Source organism: Platalea leucorodia (genome assembly GCF_965183815.1).
Source record: "Platalea leucorodia genome assembly, chromosome: 8".
Taxonomy (NCBI): domain Eukaryota; kingdom Metazoa; phylum Chordata; class Aves; order Pelecaniformes; family Threskiornithidae; genus Platalea; species Platalea leucorodia.
The window spans coordinates 4,501,467-4,520,999 of record NC_138830.1 but is presented as its reverse complement, the minus strand read 5'-3'; the positions used below and the strand labels follow the sequence as shown (position 1 = coordinate 4,520,999).

The window sequence follows — 19,533 nt, the reverse complement described above, 5'->3', positions numbered from 1 at the left end:
CTTTTATTGACTACCTAGAGAAGTGATGATTTCAACAACAGACACGTCATCTTACGGCCAAGTCATAAAAAATTCAGAGCATGGAGGCAGCATTTGTTTTAATGTGCTTCAGCCCTGGGGATTTATACTGCGGGGCTGTGCCAGAAATGCAGATGTATGGGCTCTCTGTGCTTTAGCAACTCCTACGGCAACTAAACGGGGGAACGGAATATCTTTAAGAGTGGCTCTAAGATGAGAGGAAACAATTCGGCTAGCAACATAAACCCAGCGTATGCACGGCTGCCTGGTGAAAGCATTTTAGAGAAAGCTTCTTACGGGCTAATTCACTCCTCTGCTCCCATCTCAGGCTTTGCACAAAGATGAAGTTCGGGGGAAAAAAGGAAAAAAGAGATACCCACCCAAAGTGAAACACAATCCCAAAGAAAGCACCACAGAAGCGAGCTTGGGTCAATGAAGATAGGAAGCATGCTGCTATTCTTTTTTTTTTTACCCTACAGCATAACCCCCATCTCCTTTTGTGTAAGCCACTTGGCACTGCGACGCTTCAGTAGAGCGCGGGAGCAGCGCACGCTGCCATGGGCATCCTACACCAGCATCCAGGCAAAAGGGAGCGTCGGCATCTCTGTTTGCAAGGAGGCCAGCTGGTCGCACAAGTACGTCAGAAATGATGAATCCTTTGACTTTTTAATTCTTTAAAAAAAAACATACCTGAGATCACAGGCCTCTTGCCCTTCCTGCGTATCAAACAAGCCTCAGAAAGCACGCCCGGTGCTAAGGGATGTTTTCGAGAACCTCACCTCTGACTCTGTTGCGCTCACTGGAGCCAGCCTGGGAGCCGGGCTGGGACCCGCCCTGGGAGCTGGGCTGGGAGCTGGGAGTGCTGGAGCTGGAGGAGCTGCCGCTGCTGGTCCTCTGCAGCGGGCTCTCCACGATGGGCTCCGTCCGCCTCAGGTCCGGGTTGCTGCGGGAGCACAAGACAGGGGCACCATCGGATGGTGCTGCAGGCACCTCCGGGGCTCCAGATCCTTCCCACAGTGACAGGGACAGTCGGAAGGGGAGGAGACACCTCCTCTGCTGGAGAAGACAGGGCTGGGGTCTTCTCTTCTGAAGCTACTGAGCCTGCAAGCCCCACCGAATCCATGGGAGCTGAATTAGGCACTCAACATCTTTACGGAGGCCGACCACAACCATGATGAAAAACTGGCTAGAGCAGCTTTCTACTCTTATTTTGCCAAATTCGGCAAAAATTAAGACTCTTTGCTCAAAACTCCCCTTCAGCCTGTAGATACGCAATGCTGGAGTTATCTGAATTAAACACCAATATTCATCATAAAAGCAGGAATCTGCAAATTGCTGTTAGACATATTTCAGCGAAGAAAGGATCTCAAGTTTGCAGCAAGGCTGCAGATCACTTTTGCCACTTAATCACACTTCCCAATTTTCATGGCTTCACTTCAAACTTGCGTAAGATATCCACTTTTCCTTGATTTCTTTCACCCTTGTGAACATACATACATCTAGAATAAAAAGCATCCTTGATACACAAAGAGTGACTAATATCTCTCGGAGTATCAGAAGCCTGTAGGAAATTAATTCTTATTTGGCACTGATATGACATCAGAAGACATGTTCAATGCAGAGTTATGCAGTTTGGTTTTATACAATATTCCTGTTAAGTGATCTTATTATTCAAAGTCCTGTCAAAAATGTATAGAAAGCTTTCTCCAGCAAGTCTAATTAGGACCTTGCGTACATAAAAATGATGTGCAATTGGAGGGCGTGCATGCGAAGCGCAAGGTGCGCAGGGCGCGCAGGCCGTGTCCCTCGGAGAACGACCACAAAGGTGCCAATTGCGCAAAGGCCCGTTGCTGTAATGGGGTTGTTGGCAGAATCGTTTGGACGCTGCTTGGCATTGCTATCATCAGAAACCACTGCCTAGTGTTGTCTTGCATTGACGCAGGCGGGTATTAAAATGATGAGAGCAAGACAGTAACTTTCTCTGTGCAAGGGAACATCCCCTCATTTCTTACAATAGCGTAACAAATAAAAGAAAGCATATTTTAATCATATTTACATTTATGCACGGGAAGAATCAAGAACTAATAGGAGAGGTGGTTAAAAAGGAAAACTGGAGAAATGCTACATTACTGTGAGGGAAATGAAATGTGAAACCATTTCACCGAATACTTAGTTTAATGGACATGGTAGCATCCTAATCATTTCCAGTTTTCATCAAACTGAAGGACTCCAGCTCATGCTGTACAGCTGACATGTCCTTAGCTAAATTAATTCATGAAATGTATTTGAATAAAATAGTACTAATAAATTTACCTCTACCGACCAGGACTGGGACCAGGAGGCTGAAGGAGACACTGGGCAACCTTCAACTTGAATCCCACAGACTCCCATTATCCTTTTTATTTTCAATACTATCACTTACTAGGACCATGCAGTCCAACACCCCTCTGCATTTTAAATTGTCCTTCAAGCAACAGCTAAATAAAAGAACAACATTTTCAAGAACTCAAAATGCTTCAGCCTTGAGCAATAAAGAGGAACTAACCACGATATGCATGCTTTTTGTCTAATTTAAAAAACAACAACAATAAAGATTCCTGCTCCTTCTGCTACCCCTGCCAGCTACTCGAAGCTGCTGCCTGCTGTACATGAGTTTGCTGATGCATGGTTGGGGCACTGAGCTGGAAAGAAAGGCGTATGCTGAAAACTGGTGACAGCACATGGCTACGAACATCCCGGTGTTCGCTTTTTGACCTCACCCTAAAAGGACAAGGCAAGAGAAGAAACCAAGGAGCTCCACCACGGAAGGCTGCGTGGAACACGTATTTACCCTGAGATTTGCCTGTCTGAGTTTCTAGATCTGCCCACGAGGCTCTGCAAACCAGAGACAAGCTCTCGCACAACTAAGCCACGTTTTTTTCATCTGGCTCTGAGCAGAGCCCGCCAGCTTCCCTGCTTGTTTTAAACATGCCCACGGATAGCTCTGGCATGGCAGATGGCAGATGTGGTGCAGCATCCTTCCTCAGGGTGCTACAAGCGCACCCTGCACACCGCTGTGCCGGAGAGCTCGATCTGGCTAAGCTAAAGGCCCTAGTCCTAGGAAGCTGAAAGGAATTTAATCCTTGATCTACATCTAAGGAAGATCTCACCAAGCTGTATCAGTGTCTGTCCCCCAGCACATTCCTTGCTCGTTATCTGTGAAAAGCTGCTCTGACGGTAGGAAATGTATGGTATGTATCACTGAGATCTCCCCACTGGCTTACATGGACCCCCTTATAGGCAAGAAGTGACACTGGGAAAACCAGAACCTAATTCCACTAAAGGGAGCGCCCAAATTCCTGTTTGACCCCACAGCAGCAGATGCAGCATCCCCCTCGAAATTCTGCAATGCCCAGGAACGTATTAAGCCCAGGGAGCAAAACCTCCAGGGATCCAAGCGCTCATGGCCTTTGCTGTCGTTACAGAATACTAACGAATGCAAAACTAGTTCATCCCAGCGACAAGAGAAGCATTGCAAATCTCGTGTTGTTACGAGTGAGCAAAAGCAGGGCTAACCCCCAGCCCGCGTTCGGGCTCCCCAGCTGGGCGATGCCAGGAGGAGCGCAGGCAGTAGCACCCTGGGATCACTCCTGCCCGTCCCCCTCGGTGTCCGTACCTTGCCCGAATGGGCTGGGAGCCCAGCCGGGGCCCCAGGGCGCTGCCATTCCCTGGGGAGTTCTTCCTTGCCAGAGCAGGGGATATGGAAGTGGTTCGTTGAGGCACCTGGAAAGGAAGGGAGATATTCGCCGTCACCGAGTCTGCCCCAGCACGTCAGGCGGCCGGTGGCACATCTCAGAGATCACCTTTCAGCACTGCCTGAAAACTTGACTTACAATTCATTTCCTACTGAGAGATATGCAATATTTATAGCAATTGAAAAATACAAAGGTCTTGGCTTTTAGAAGGAATCACCTGAGTGTGAGACAGAAACGAGCTGCAAAGGTGCGGTCAGGGAGCTCCCGGCAGAGGAGCCCGGAGCAGCACACAGAGCAGCCCGGCTACCATCAAACAGGGCATTCACTTTTTCAAAAGCTGAATGTATGCACACACATATATATAATCTAAATCCAACAAAACCCAGAAAAGTATTTTATAAGGTAAAATTCAGACTAAAGTGCATTTCAGCAGCCACGGTGGAGTTTTTAGCATCTCTAGTTCAGATACAACACGCACCAGCAGAGAGAAGGTGTCGACTGGTGGACAAACAAGAGGATTGACAGTGGAAAGATCCAGACTGAACCACCTAACACTCGCAATCAAACCCTATGACCTTTGTTGAGCTTCGGATGCCGCTGCCAAAACCCCGCTGCCGGCAGGACGGCTCACCACCAACACCGCCAGCAGAAACCAGCGGCAGCCTACAGGTGCTACGGCGGGTAACCCCGCAGCCCGGCCTCGTCCCGTGGGAGCACGGGCATCGCCGTGCGGCCGCAGGCACAGTGGTCTCGCTCCCCGGGAGCGCAGGCTGGCGTGGAGAGGCACGAGATACTCACCGTGCAATGCCTTGCACCAGATAACAGAGAGGCCAAGGGCTTGGTGGGATTAGCAAAAAAAGGATTAGGCATTTTTTTTTTTTTTGAGAATAAACATGCAGTTATGTTAGGGAAGATAAAGAGATTTAGAGAGCGAGAGCGCTTTATATTCTGCGGCATCGCTAGCTACAGCTTGTCTCATTAAAGAGCAATCCCCCCTCCGGGTAGGGTACTCTGCAGTTGGGACTTGGGGATTTTTTTACCTTCCTCTGAAGCATCCAGCTGTAAGCACTGGCAGAAACAAGACCCCGGACCACAGAGACAGCCGGCCCTGCCTCACGGGGCAGTCCTTTCGTTCCCGCTTACAGACACATCAAACCCACTTCGGGCAGTAAAACGTGGTCGGACTCCTCGTGGGTATTACTGCCGACATGACGGCCTGAAATGTGATCTCCCTTCCACAGCTCGTGTTCCCTCAGTCGAGGGGGAAAATACTCCATCGTGCTGGAAAACAGCTTTTTACCCCGGAGCAGGTGCCATGGTCTCACTGGGTAGCACATCACTGCAGTTAAGAGATGCCCTTCTCAAAGGACTCAAGGCAAAAGCCAACCTTAAATTGCAAGGGATTTCTCAAAATTGGGTTAAAACCAGGCAGCCACCCTTCTGCACTACTGAGGAGCGAAGCACATGAACAACTCCAGGAGCAGTTGGCTTGCTTTTCCTCTTAAGTAAGCACCAACGTCTCTTATCACTTGGCGGTAGCAGAAATAGAATTATTATTAATATATGTGACATGCCACCATAGATCGCTTGCACAGGGAGGCTTACCTCGTAGCGGCTGTTTTGCTCTTAAAAGGCAAGTCATTTACTTTGTTTATACATAGAAATACTGCCTCTCAGTCAGCGACAAATACTGCCTCACTGTCACTAATCAATTTGTAATCATTTTTTTCTCTGTAAAAATCCTCCCAGGCGGAGCGCTGATTCACTGTAAGAAGAACCTTAATGGTCAAGTTATAATTCTTCCAAAATGAAGGTGTATAAACAACGCGATCGAAATATTCGTCCAAAAGAGTCTTAATTAAAGAGGTACTGCCACACGCTGCCAAAATGTCAATGAAGGTATAAAGCTGCTGGAGCCTTTACAAGTCTTCCATCAAATATTGATTGCAACTGGAGGCACGGTACCGGACTAAAAAGGACCCGTCTTATTGAGTATGACAAATTTTATGTTCCTATAATTCTATTTAAACAGAAGGTTGTTTTTTATCCTAGGGAAAGGAGAAATTAATTTGCTTTGGCCTCTGTCTGGGCTCGAGAACTGTCCTTGCTGGAGGGTAACACTGTTTTGCAGCCCCGTGTGTTCACCCGAGAGCGGCTCCCAGCATCTCGTGCAAAACCTGCCTTGGGAAATGCAGCCCCCCGGCAGGTCGGTACCCGCCGCGGAGCCACGGGGGTGGGCTCGGTCCTGCCCGCTCTGCTTTGCCAGAGGTGCTGAGCACAGCACCGTCCCGCGGGGACTGAGCTCCGGGATCGCCTCTTTGACGTGCTGAAAGTGAGGAGCGATAGTGTTACCTTTGGTGGAATGTCTTCCTCCTGCCGTAACCAAGAACTTCGGTCAAACTTTTCAATGCGAGGGGGCAGAGGAGGGTTTTCTGAGGTGGGGTCCGAGTTCTGCCTTGGCATCTCAGTGCGGTGAGAGGTCACCGTCAGAACCTCCTGAAACCCAGCCAGTCCCTTTGCAGGCTGTTCATGCAGTGACTGAGACCCAGACAAGGAGCTTCCTTGGGATTTCACAGTGACCAGATGTGGAATCTAAGCACCAAGTCAAAACAGAACTATCAGTACAAAATGGAAAAAAAAAAAAAAGAATAAAAAAATATATTTAAAAATTTGATTTAAAAAAAAAATTTTTGATTAGCACTTCGGATGCACTAAAAAGCCCCCTCGGTTTGAGATCAGCACTGCCTCAGTTTCAGGAACTTCTGACTTCTAGCGCTTCAACGCAAGATCTACTAAAAATCACGCTCGCACAGCTCAGCCTTTTAAAATCAGGCAGTGTCACGCTTCGGTCCTGACCGCTCCTGCGTGCGCAGGGTGATGCGGCTCGTGCCGACAGCCCCGTGGGTACCACCCCAGGAGCAGGGGCAGGCTCCCTCCTGCCAGCTCCCGCACGCGCCGTGCCCGCCCCAGGCTCTGCCTGCCGCTGGCCGCATTTCCAGCTCCTACGCCTGCACCTCCAAGGTTCTGCTAATGAGGTTTGGCATGGATTTTCCTTGTTAAAAATGAAAAAAAGAAGGAAACGATAATAAATAATAATTAATTAAAAAAAATCATCAGGAATTCTGAGGCATAGATGGCTTAAAAAAAATATCTTGAGGCATGAGTTTCTATAGGTCTATGGAGCCCCTATCCCATGGATCAATCCTATAGATCTAAGGGTTAGGAGTGAAAGGAATACTGACATCTGTTTTGGGAAATCGGAGAAATTCACAAAGTTAGAGTTTGTGAAATCAGAGCTTCTTCCCAGGACCCTGTGAAGCTGCACTTCTTTGATACAGTGGGGTTGTAACTTTTATTTGACATTTCTACATACACTTCTATGCACACATGTACACGTATCACGTGAATATGCATCTGTATGCATACAACTACATGGGTCTCCGGGTTTCAAACAACCTTTTCATTAGTATTTTACTGCCAAACAAAAGTCTTTGCAGGTGTTGACAATACAGGTTGTCAAAAAGGTCACTGAAAAGTATTTGGTCAATCAGAGAGATTACAGTGAAGTGGAGTTTTACCCACTTCCCAATGTATATAGACCATGTACATTGGGGAAAAAGAGCTGTTTAAGGGCTTTTCTGCATGTATTTTGTTTAAAGCTGGCATCGTGCTGTTCATACCACACATGGATGGCACTTAGTTGGTGCATTTCCCCATAGAAAGCCCACGTGGACATGGAGCAAAGGCTTTGTACTTCCCTCTGAAATCCCCGCTGGAGTCTGCGGATCTGCGGGAGCACCTCCCGGGGCTGGACCAGAGCCAGCACTGACACTCGGTGCAGGGCTCTTGGTGGCAGAGTACTTACAGACCTCGTGGCTGGGAGGAATTTTTAGATGGTCATGGTGATCTATGCCCTCTCCAGATGTGTTTGTGACTGATGTCAACTCAATGGAAAACCAAAACAAAACCTTGAATTAAAGCAGCAAAGAAAGCAAAACCTCTTTCTGATGATCCTCAGCATCAAAGCGTCCCGGGTCTTTTGTACCAGGCGCTGTGGTTTTTTTTTTAGACCTTTACATAAACCAGATCCAAAGAGGAACAGAGCAACTGCGGCACTGGACCCGACCAGCGGTTCCTCTCAGTCCTCCAGTTTGTTTCTGGCAGTAACCAGTACGTGATGCTTCAAAGGAAGGTATAAACCAGCGTGATGTTTCTAACACATGGAGGTGACAAGAGGAATCCACTCATGAATGTAGATGCTGCTCTTACTCACGAATATGCTTAAGGCTGAGAAACCAGGGAGCAAGACACTATTTCCCTCTAATCCGCTCTTGTTATCTTACCAGCACGCCCAGCATCCTGGCTCCAGTAGGTGAGCCTGCCGGGGGAAGCACCATTACCTGCGGGTCCACGGGTCGGAGCAGGGGTGGGGTCCGGGCCGGCTGCACACCGCTAATGCTGAAAGACTCCGACCGAGGAGGCAGGTTGGGGTCAGAAATCCTGTTGGCCACCTTATGGGGCATGGCCGGCGAGCTCTGGCGATTGAGCCGGGAGCGCTCCTCCACCTGCGGCGAGACGGGGAGAGTGGGTGAACGCCCCAGAAAAGGCCATTTCCAATTGAAAACCAGGGTCTGCATACACATATATATATATGGAGAGAGATATCTATATCTATAGGAAGCTCTTTTCTCTTTAGGTATATCATATATATTGTACAATCATGGAATCCAAGTTACCCAGCAGATTGTGCAACAAATGCATTTTAAAGACACCGAAAGGATTATCTGTATTTATGCGCCCAATTAATTTCCGAATATGAAATGGAAAAATAAAGAAAAGGCAACATGCCTCAGAAAGGTGTTTCTAGAAGATGACTCCTGAGAAGCTCTCGCTTCTTCTCAAATGTATCTTTAAGCAAGGGGACCCTTTTCCTTCACTACTACAAACACCACGAGGAGTGCTTTTGTTTGATCTGAATAAAAGAATAAACATGGCAGCCAGAAAATGGCTGGCTTTGATCTAGGTTTAGCGAGTCTGGCACCTTGTCATGTACGCAAGGAGAAAAATCTCTATTGCTGATACAGAAATAAACCCAAAGCCCACTGCTTTCAGTTACCCTTGATCAAAATACAGTGGTTTCAGCTAGCCCAGGCATACGTGCGATCTGGGCGCCCCTGCAGTTAGACTGTATGCATTGATATTCATGCAGCATATGCTATGCAGAATTTCTGATACCTCGAGATCTGACGTATATTTTAATTGACGTATCATTAATGTGTTAAATACCCTTAGCATGTCTTGATTCCACCATCTACAACGTCAAGTTAAAAGGCAATCCTTAAAACAGGTTTGCTTGGAAAGAATCACAGCTCTTCCTTAAGTAAATAAATACTCACGAAACAAAAGAATCATACTAATAAAAATTAATCTTTTCCTCTTTCAGATACTGAGCAGGAGCCAGAGTAAAATTTGGGTAAGCAATACGTGTTAAGGACTCTTTCCTTTCTAGTTCCTGAGGGACCACCTGGGCCACTGCTGTGTCCCAAGAGGGCGTCACAACTTCGCCAGGTGCTGCCCGCCAGCTAGCAGAGGCCATGCAGAGCTCAGTTCAGCGATGCCCACAGGAGCGGACGCAAGGATGGGAAGGAGAACTCTCTCTGAACAAGGGAGCAGCAGCATGAGCGCTGGGTTGCAGGCCCGGTCCAGTACATCTCCTTATCAGCCAAGCCTTGGCACGAACAGCAGGCAGAGACGGTGCTGCTGCCGAGTCCTCCGGCTGCTTGCAGGCGCTCTCCGGCACGCTGCCAAGCCGTAATGCGCAGCTGATTACGGAGGACTTCAAAGCTTGCGTGGAGGAGAAGGCAGGAGAGTGATGAAATGGGGATGTCTGTGTACCGGGAAGGAGAAAAGCACTTGGTTTTCCCACTGCCAGCATCTCCTTGCTAGCATTTTGTTGCACCAGCACAGCAGAGGATGCTCTTGGCACTCTCCAGCTGTACTTCATAGAGCCTTGCTGACTCCACCATTAAGCAGAGAGGGGGAAAAAGCAGCAAAACCCTGCAGGAATTCATCATTGCTCTGGTTCCAGCCATCTCTAATTGAACTCAAGGTTCCCCTCAAATGGGAAACATCCCTAGCAGCTTCTGTGCAGGTCCCAGTGGAACGCTGCTAATGTTTTTATACATCACTTCAAAGCGAGAGAAGGATAAAAGCCACGGGGACTGAAGGAGGAGCCGATGCGCGCGTTGGCTGCTGCAGCACGGCTCATGACGCACAGCTGAGCCCCGAGCCCCTGGGAAGCTCGGAGCTGCAGGAAAGCACCGCAGGGCCCGGCCACCGCATGGAAAACGTCCGATTAAACCCATCCCTCCTTTATACATAGTCGCATATGGCATAGACCTGCCCAAACCCATCCTTCAGCTGACCAAGCTTCTCTGTCACTGAGAAGTTAGACCTGGCTATCTGCATCACTTTGTTAGCAAATCCTGGTCCATAACAGAAGAGTCAGTAATGGAGAGAGCTGCTAATTACAGTACTGCTGCTTCGAGTGCTAATGCCACGTCCCTGGCTGGATCGTCAGAGGGTCCCAACATGATGTCCCAAAAGGCCCAGCTAGTCCTTGATTCTAAGAAGGGATGTGCCTGGGCAAACAGGGCAGGTCTGGGACAGCACCCAAGCTACATCCCAAGCTAACTTCCCCTGACATAACCCTTCACTCCCAAGAAGATGAGTAGAAGGGACAGCAGATGGGGATGTGCATCCATGCCTGTTGGTACGACTATTTGATCAGACTGTTTTGTTTAGCATAAAAAAGAGAAATCCTTGTCTGGCTCCAGGGAAGCTATGAAAGAGGCAGTACAGCCTGGCTCCTAACCCAGAGCTTTGTCTTCACCAACAGGCCAGTCCCTTGATGAGGGGCCGCAGGGACACAACCGCGACGTGAGTGGCACAGCCTCACCTTTATGCTTTGCCCCACATCTTCAGGGTCTGGGAGTCACCATGTGTGCGGTGGGAAAATAAGTGCATAAAGGAGAGGTATGAAAAGCAGAGAGGGGCATGGCACAAGGAGAACTCAGCTGTGGTGATCAAGCTCCTCAGAGAGAAGACTTGAGACCTATCAAGGAGCATAAAAACAAGGACGGCACGGGACATCATGCAAAATCCTCAGGAAATATCCCAATAAGCTCTGCAGAGCCTCCAGAAATTGTAGGCTGAGCACCAGACTTGTCTCTTCCTTGTTCCCAAAGGAAAACAAAGTGTCAGTATTTCTGTTAAATTAGCACGCACGGGTTGGGTATGGAAATTGCTAAACTATAGCAAGAACCATGGAAGGCTGATTAAGTATCAGCGCAAGTCTATCCGTACAGCCAGCAAGGGTGGTACTTCAATATTTGCAGCAAAGTAGATGAACTGTGCTAAAAGTGGGACTATGCAATAGATAAAACAGGGGATGGAGGCAAGAGGAGTAGTTTTGGGAAGTTCCCAAGGGCGTTGTGTCAAGGCAGTACATCAAACTGCTGCTCTCAAGACGCGGTTCTGCAGAAAGCTGCAGAGGCACCACCAAAGTGGAAGCCTCTCCCGTCAGAGGCGGCTCAGCACATCTGGAACATCTCATCTGCAGACCCACCTACCAAACCGCTTCTTCCACTGGAAGGGCTGGAGAACGACGCTGCAACTCTACGAAAATAATGTTGGCTGGCACATCGCCACCAAAAGACTCTGAAGACTAATCAGAAGGGAAAGGAGAAACCCAAGGGAGTATAAAGAGGTGAAAAGAGTTTTTGACATGCACATATATCTCTGAACTGTTCGTATTATTGGCCTTTGCTTAGCAACGGATAGCTGATTGAATTTCTTAAGCATTTGATGCTTGCGGGTATTGTGGATGCAGCTGAGGGTTGTCAAGAGGAAAGACCAGGAGACAGCTATGTGTTGGATGCACATTGCATCTCTGCCAGGACTAAAGGGTGCCAGACATTTGGCAGCAGGGGAAGAATAGGAGAGTTATTAAAAGATCTTTCTGCCCAGGAGCAGGGTTACAAAATTAAACCAACTAAACACAAAGAACGTTAGAAAAATTAATAGCAAGAGTGGGCACCAGTCTTACTGGAGCCACCACAAAGAGATTAAGGGGAAAGAGTTTGCGCATAATCCTGAAACCGCACCGCAGACAATGCATGTCTTCGTCTTTTTAAGACTATTCAGCCAGGCAATAATTAATATTCAAGATCTCACAATTGTTACAACAATTCCCTCTTTTTGCTGGAGAGAAAAAGAAAATGGGCAATGTGGCTTGCCTTCCTGAAAATCATGAAAGAGCAGCAACCCCAAGAGATACAGCCCTGAGCATGGGAGGAAAAGCTGTCTGGTCCTCGTTTGATTATGAGGAACTGAATTAGCGCTCAGCAAGGAACCCTGTACAACCGCCCTCGGCATTCGCCCCTGACCCCAGCAGACTTGTGGATGTGCCAGGAAGGAGCATCAGGAGCTCCTGGCATGCCCAAAAGTCCCCAGCTATGGCTGAACCCCTCCAGGAGGGATCCATCCTCCTCCTTGCATGCCCTCATGGAAAAACCTCTTTCCTTGCACAAACATACATGCAGACGCCAACACATTGCATTGAACTGGGAGTGTTTCCAGCACAGCTAATGGCATCTGCTGGAGGCTGATCCAGCAGAGCGCAATCTGCTGTATATATTTCAGACCAACCTGCGTGTCCAGCCCTGCGGATGCAGACAAGCACCACCATGCTCCTTGTTCTTGCCTACCTCCTTGGCCCATGCTGGTTTCTCGCTGGCATTTATCCCTTCTTTGTAATGGTAGAGGGGTTTCTTCTCTGCCGGCCTCTGGTCCTGCCGCTGCTGCTGCTGCTGCTGCTGCAGGGAGACCAGGTAGTCCCGCTCCTGCTGGAGCTGCCTCTGCAGCCTCTCCGCTTGCCGCTGCTCCTCCAGCTGCTTGCGCTTATACTCCTACCCAGAAGAAAACACAGTGACACGGGTGCCCGGCCAGCCTGTAAACGCAGGGCTGCAAACCGCAGATTTATCTGTTTGGGTGGAAAATTGAGCCTGAGTATCTGAAAGGCTGTTTTCTGGCAAAGCTCATTGATTTGAAAGACTTTGGGGACGGAGCTGTAAAGCATCCTGGAGGAGAGACGTTTGGGAGGACAGAGCCAGCAAATTCAGAGTTGTGACCCCGGCGTCGGGACTTTGCGGCCGGTGAACTGCCCTGTCCATCGGGATCAGGGGGTGCCAGCGCTGCCTCGCCAGGGAAACACTGTGAGACCCCCCCCAGGGCTCAGACATTCCCTTAGGAGTTACCATTGACTTCGCCCAGATTTTTCTGGATGGGAAGAACAAAGCATCAATCCGATAAGGTGCCAAACATCACCGGGTCAGCCAAAACCCAACCGAAGCCAAGTCCTCTGTAGGACAAATTTATTGTTCGTGGGAAGGGCCGCACAGCTGAGCCAGCTGTATGATCTTTCTGAATCCCTACAGCTCTGTGAGGTTTAATGAGCAAATAATTTTGAAAGGGCCTTTTTTAAAAGGCCAGGGCTTGTGCGAGGGATTTTCTTTTCCCTAAATAAAATTAATAACAAGAGAGAAAAAGAATAATCCCTGTGGATTAAAAGAAAACGCAGTGACAGTAACAGCTAACAGCATTAAAAAACTCAAAAATAAATTAAATTAAAAAAAGAGGACATCTAGAATGCAAAGAGCACGAGAGGGAATATACAGCGTTCCTGTGAGGAAATTAAAACAAAAGCCTTCACTCAGAATATGAAAACCCACACGGCAGGGTGGGTTTGCCGGGTGCAGGCACGCGACAGCTCGACCACGCTCCAACATGCTGCCAGCAGCCTTCGAAATTACGCGGCAACGGAGAGGGCCGCTCCCCTCAGGAAGGTACAAGCATGCTGATGCCGCGGAAGGGATGCAACGAGAGAGGCGTGCACCGCGAGGGGACCCGGCCCGAAGCGGCGGCGGGGGAATCGAGGCATGCTCGCGGCCACGGCGTCCCCCACGTCTCGGCACGGCAGGAGGCACTCGGGGGACGTGGGTGTACGTGGGCACATGCGGATGCGACACAGGCAGAAAGCGGCAAGCGTGGCCGGGGCCTCCTATTTACCAGAAGTAGCGCTTGCTCCTGCAACAACTGCTGCTGCAGGATCTCTAACTGTCTCTGCTCCTCCTCTAACTGTCGCCTGATGTACTCCTGGAGGCATGGGCAGCAAGGATCAAAGGAAAAAGAGAGAGAAGGTAAAAGAGACAGTATTTCCCAAGAGAAAGAAGAATGAGGCGGGCACCCGCATCCATCCCGCCCAAGAGCTGACACCGATCAATCAGCCCGGGCACCCTCCATCCCTGCCCAAAGAGCCTGGGGCATCCATCACTCTACAAGGGACTTCCGAGGGTAAAGGGGGAAAACCACTAGGAAATGGCAAACATTAACTGGGAACACCACAGAACCCCACCCCGGGAACCAGCAGGTGGGAAAAACCTGCATCAAGTGTCTCCACACCTGCGGGCCAGCAAGTGGATCCACATGGAAATAAATGACGGCGGTGGAAAGCGACACACGCGGTGTTAACAATTAAGCAATTTGCTCTCAAGTGGCAAAAAATATGAGTGTTTACAAGAAAAATCTCTGATTAGAGGAAGAGGAATCTGCACTGAAGGCGATCGCCCTGCTCCTGCCGGGTTACCTGCTCGTGCTCTGCGCGCCGCCGCTCCTCCTCCCGCCGCATCTGCTCCTCGTAGTGCCGCCGCTGCTCCCGCTCCTGCTGCTTCCGCAGCTCCTTCTCCCGCCTCTGCTGCTGTGGGGGCAGGAGGCACAGGTCAGCACCCCCGCTCCTCTCCCCGGGAGCTCAAAGTCCTTTTTCTCACAGTTTTTGGGGAGCCACCTCACCCAGTGACCCGCAGTGCTCCCGCCTGCCCGAGGAGATGCCCTGCCGGCAGGCAGGTCCCTTTGGGGTGGTAGAGGGGCTTGTTGAACCCACCTCATCCTCACATGCTCCCATGCCCAGCACTGGCTACGGAGAACTCACAGCATCCCCCCGGCCAGCACCAGACCATGCAGGCAACCCCATTTCTTGTCCCACTTGCACGTGAAGCCACGTGGGCATTGCGTGGCCCCCACTTACCAGTGTGCCCAACTGGTGGGTTAATCAGGCCCCGGACGCAGGGGGTCTCACCCCAGGAGCCGCACGAGCCCATCGCTTATGGGGACCTCATGTCTCGGCCCCAAACCCACCCGTGAGGATGAGGGAGGGTGCTGGGGGAGCTACTGCCCACCGAGAGGGAAACATGTCCTTCTTACGTTTGCCGAGACCAGAAGCTAACACGGAAGACCCCAAATCCAAGGGTTTTTCCTTTTTGAAACACAACATGAGCAGGGTGGAGGGGCTGCCCCTGCCGCCCTCAGGCCACCCCTGCCCTCTGCCTCTGGGGTTGTGTCCCTGCTTGCTTCAGCTCTGTAGCATCTTTGCCAACAGCAACCCAGGGCGTTCTGCGGTGACGATGACCTACAGCCTGCTGTGAGCCACCCAGGGTGTGCTGGGCACCCAGGTGACACCTACAGCCTGCTGTGAGCCACCCAGGGTGTGCTGGGCACCCAGGTGACACCCGCAGCCCCCGCACCCCCTGCTTTTAACCCAACGTAACTTCTCCAGCTACCTGCACCACCCTGCTCTCCCGTCCTGGGGAGCAGGGGCTTGCAGCAAACTGCTGCAATACTCTGCCATGAAGCAGAGGGGCCGCAGGCTGCTCCGCACCGCAGCCCCGCAGCCGGCGCATCGGCAGAGGGCACTCAAATGCCAATATTGGCTACCGGGGCTCTGCAGCCTGCCATCGCTCCATCATGCGCTGGGTGCAGCAACATGCGTGCAGCGCTAATGGGGAGGCAACCTGCTGAAGCATAAACCTGGTCCTTTTTTCTCCCTTTTTTTCTTCCCCGTTGCCGACACACAGCGGCTGAGCTGACTGCAGTGGGGAGGCAGGCACCGGAGGGGCTGGCAATGCCGTCCGTTAGCCAAATCACGTGGAGGGCTGGAGCTGGCGGCTGACTACGGCGGCTCTGCCCAAGGAGCTGGCTGAGCTATCCGGAGACAAAGATGCATCCGCTTTAAACTGCTGCTCTGCAGTAAACCTGCACTGTATTTGATATCTATATCTATCTATAGATAGATATCTATATAGAAAATATTTTCTATATAGATATCTATCCCTATTATACGTATCTATCTATAGAGATATTATATCGATATTATAGATATGCTCTAGATCTATCTCTATAAAAGATATCTATCTAGATTTCGTCTATATAGATATCTATCCCTATTATAGGTATCTATCTATAGAGATATATAGATCTATCTCTATAATAGATACCTAATACAATAGATCTATCTCTGATATATATATTTATAACAGATATCTATCTAATACAATAGATCCATCTCTAATATATATATTTATAACAGACATCTATCTAATAGATAGATACCTATCTATCTAATACAATAGGTCCACCTCTAATATATATGTATATTTATAATAGATATCTATCTAATAGATAGATCTACTCTCTTAGATATCCATTATAGATATTATAATTTTATTATATATCTATTCTATATTCTACTCTATATTCTATTATACATCTCTATCTATCTCCCTAGAGAAAAATATCTGTAGGTATCTTTATAGATAGATACCTCTAGATACATCTATAGACAGATATATAGGTATTTTAACAAACATTTAAAGACACCCCCACATTTCAATACAGGGAGGAGCCGCTGCCCGTCTTGCTGCTGTCCCCTCATCCAGAGGTAACATCCACAGCCACCCCGCACAAGGATTCTGCCGATTTCCCCCAGCGTAACGTTCGAGCCGCAGCACCGCTTTAGTGCCACCTATAGCCATATTTATCAGTGCTGTTCCACTCGCCTCAGGGAAGGAAAACCGCATCCAACCTGAAATAACCTGCCAGCTCCAGACTCCGGCGTGTCCCACGCCAGGCGCAGTCACTCGCACTGCCCACGTAAGCCGGGGATGCATGTGTTACTCTGTGCGTACGCCTGTCCTCGCCGCGCGCAACGCAAACGTAGGGCTGTTTGTATTTTTTTGAACTCCATACTAGAAATTGCAGAGGATACGCCACCGGGACATGGTAACTCTGCAGCAGTAATGGTAATACATGGGATTTCTTGGCTTCGCCAGCGCTCCCTGACCTCCTTAGATGAGCGCTGTTGGTGATGGTCACTGCTCCTGTGCACTCAGGAGCACGGATCTTTTGACTAACGGGTTGAATACACGTTACCCTGAGCTTCCAATCATCATGTGTACCACTCTGCGTTTGGGGTTGGTTTTAATGTTGTTTTCTTAGTTAAAATAGCATGCTGCTGAATAAAGCACATAATGCTTGTGTAGGCTGGGTTTGGCTGGCAGGAGGCAAGGCCCTGAATGCCACAGCTATTTCTTAACTAAAAATCACCCAATTGGCCTTTATCGCCAATCCGGCAGGCAAACAAAGCCAAACCCTTCCAAGGAAGGAGACAAAAGTGGTTTTGCCAGGGCGGGAGCTGTGTACCACCATCCTTCCAGGGCACCGTTTCCACACCAAAAAGCCTATTTAACCCCAGGAGCTGGGAACTGAGCCCCCCCGGCACAGTTTTCTTTCAAAGCCAGGCCTGATGCTCTTCTGCATATTTAAAGGACCTCTGCACCCTGCTGCAGCCAGGCTCTTCGGGCTGAGGCTGTAAGCAGGATGAAATATATACATTTATTGAGGCCAAGAGTACAGAGCTTCCCTCCAGCTCAAGAGCGTTTTTGTCAGGTCACATTATAAGCAAGTCATTTGTCACGGTCGCATTACGAGCACCTTCAGCCAAACACTGCATCGCTGTCTGAGCGTGGCGGGGCTGAATCGGCTGCGGCACAGCCTCCCGGCATGCTCAGCTGCCTTCCCCGTACGGCCCTGCTTCGGCAGCTGGCAAACATCTGGAGAGAACCTGGCACTGCGGTGGGCAAAGCCTCCAGCAACGCATCCATCTCCCCTCTGCCTCTGCTCACGCCGGTGCCAAACAGCACCGGGATGACGGGAACCCTGTTTAAAGTCGGGATTGAGCTCAGTGCGATCCAGCTGAAAACTGCATGTGGAAAGCAAAAAAAACCCAAAACACCTGAGAGATTCAAAGATCTCTCTTTATTTGCCTCCTTTTCTCCGTTTTCTGCCCTCCCTCTCCCACTGCGAACGCATACTTCCCACGTTTCTCCAAGCCTGAAACTACTGTGTGTATTTACACTATCCAGATCTATTATTCATGCAAGGCAAGAGCGCTAATTAATTAGGACTGCATTTATATAACTCTGCAGGTAAAGCTATATGTAGCTGCTTGTAAGCCAGAATGGGATCCTATTTGCGCTGCACTAGAAATGACAGGTTTTAAATATTGATGAGGGAAGACACACGAAGGCAAAACCTCTGGTGGGAAGGCCCTTGGAGGCCTGGCATGAAACAAGGACTTCAAAGGAGCAAGCTCACTTTGCTAGATCAGACGCATTTAGGACTATGAGCGAGGGGCGAGCTGGAGCTGCCCCGTGACCCCGGCGAGCTCGGAGAGGCACCAACACTTGCAAGAAGAGGCTCCTGGAAACCTTGGCTGCTGCTTCCAAACACGAGCATGACCCAGCAAAGAAGTGGAAGAGGAATTCCAAGTGACAAATGAAAACAAATATTCTAGGTGGTTGCGTTGTTGTGACAGGCTCATTTATCTGAGCCACCAGGGAAAGAGTGACTGTGGCTGGAACATCATCTTCCCTGACACACCGAGCACTGGAGCACGGAGAGGTGTTTCCCACTGGTAGAGAAACTGGGTCAGAACTTCCCAGCATGGCAAACGGGGATCTGATACGCTCTGAACCATCGCAGGAGCTTTTAGTCGGGATCCTCATGGAGGGATGCTCCATGCAGGAAGAGGCTCATGCTTCGGAAACTGAGTTCTACATGCTTTCTAACCAAGGAAAAACTAGAAAGACGTAAGGCTTAGCACATACCTGCACTACAGGAGCTGCTGTAATGCAGCTCTCCTTGGAAACGGGTACAGGACTGCTGCTGGGACCACTGCAGTGCCCCCAGGTACCACATTACTGCGAGGAGGCTGTCATCGTAATGAAAATGTTCCTACAAGCTATATGACACCTGCATATGCAGAAGAAAATAACAACCACCGTTTTAGCTAACCTAAGTTTATCTATAATTAATTGCTGGTATTTTTTTTGCATTGCTTTATAAGAGCTTCCAGTAGACGTGTCTTCTGCTGGTTAACATATAAAGAAGCTGCAGTAATTTTTTATCCCCTGAACATCCAGCTCTATAACTGCACTGAATGAAACCTGACAGGCAAAAAGCAAGATGCCTAGATTTGCCTTGTATGTTCCCTGTAAAGATCTGACCTTTCTTTTATACCTAGAAAGGAAAAAAACCCACAACGTGGCAGAAAAATGAGGTTATGTAAACCCGTCCCTGACTACATCTGCCCACTGCTGCCAAGGGGGCTGCACAGAGATTTGTCTCGCAGGATCCCCCATGCTCCTGACCGGGAGATGTGTTATTCCTACAGCTCAGCTGGAGTTTTGGTGGCTAAACTGGTGCAGCAAGGCTCATTCTGTGCCAGCAACAAATGGAGGGTTTATTAGGGAACTACATATCTCTAATATATGTATATATAGGGAAAAATTAAAATATATTTAAGCCTATTTGCCCTTCTGCATTACAC

General features: G+C 49.3%; 1 protein-coding gene across 5 annotated transcripts in view; it reads right to left on the bottom strand.

The window, feature by feature from the left end:
- TNIK (TRAF2 and NCK interacting kinase) overlaps positions 1–19,533 on the bottom strand; it is a 165,490-nt gene that overhangs the window by 24,921 nt on the left and 121,036 nt on the right. For 2 of the 5 annotated variants that reach the window (XM_082320395.1, XM_082320398.1), the window contains exons 13-19: positions 14,458–14,568; positions 13,881–13,967; positions 12,521–12,721; positions 8,153–8,317; positions 6,105–6,344; positions 3,674–3,780; positions 798–961 (exon numbers count right to left, since the gene is read on the bottom strand). In XM_082320395.1, the coding sequence (XP_082176521.1) occupies positions 798–961; positions 3,674–3,780; positions 6,105–6,344; positions 8,153–8,317; positions 12,521–12,721; positions 13,881–13,967; positions 14,458–14,568 (1,075 nt within the window). The remainder of the gene's footprint in view (positions 1–797; positions 962–3,673; positions 3,781–6,104; positions 6,345–8,152; positions 8,318–12,520; positions 12,722–13,880; positions 13,968–14,457; positions 14,569–19,533) is intronic. The other 3 variants (XM_082320396.1, XM_082320399.1, XM_082320397.1) reach the window with 3 other exon arrangements.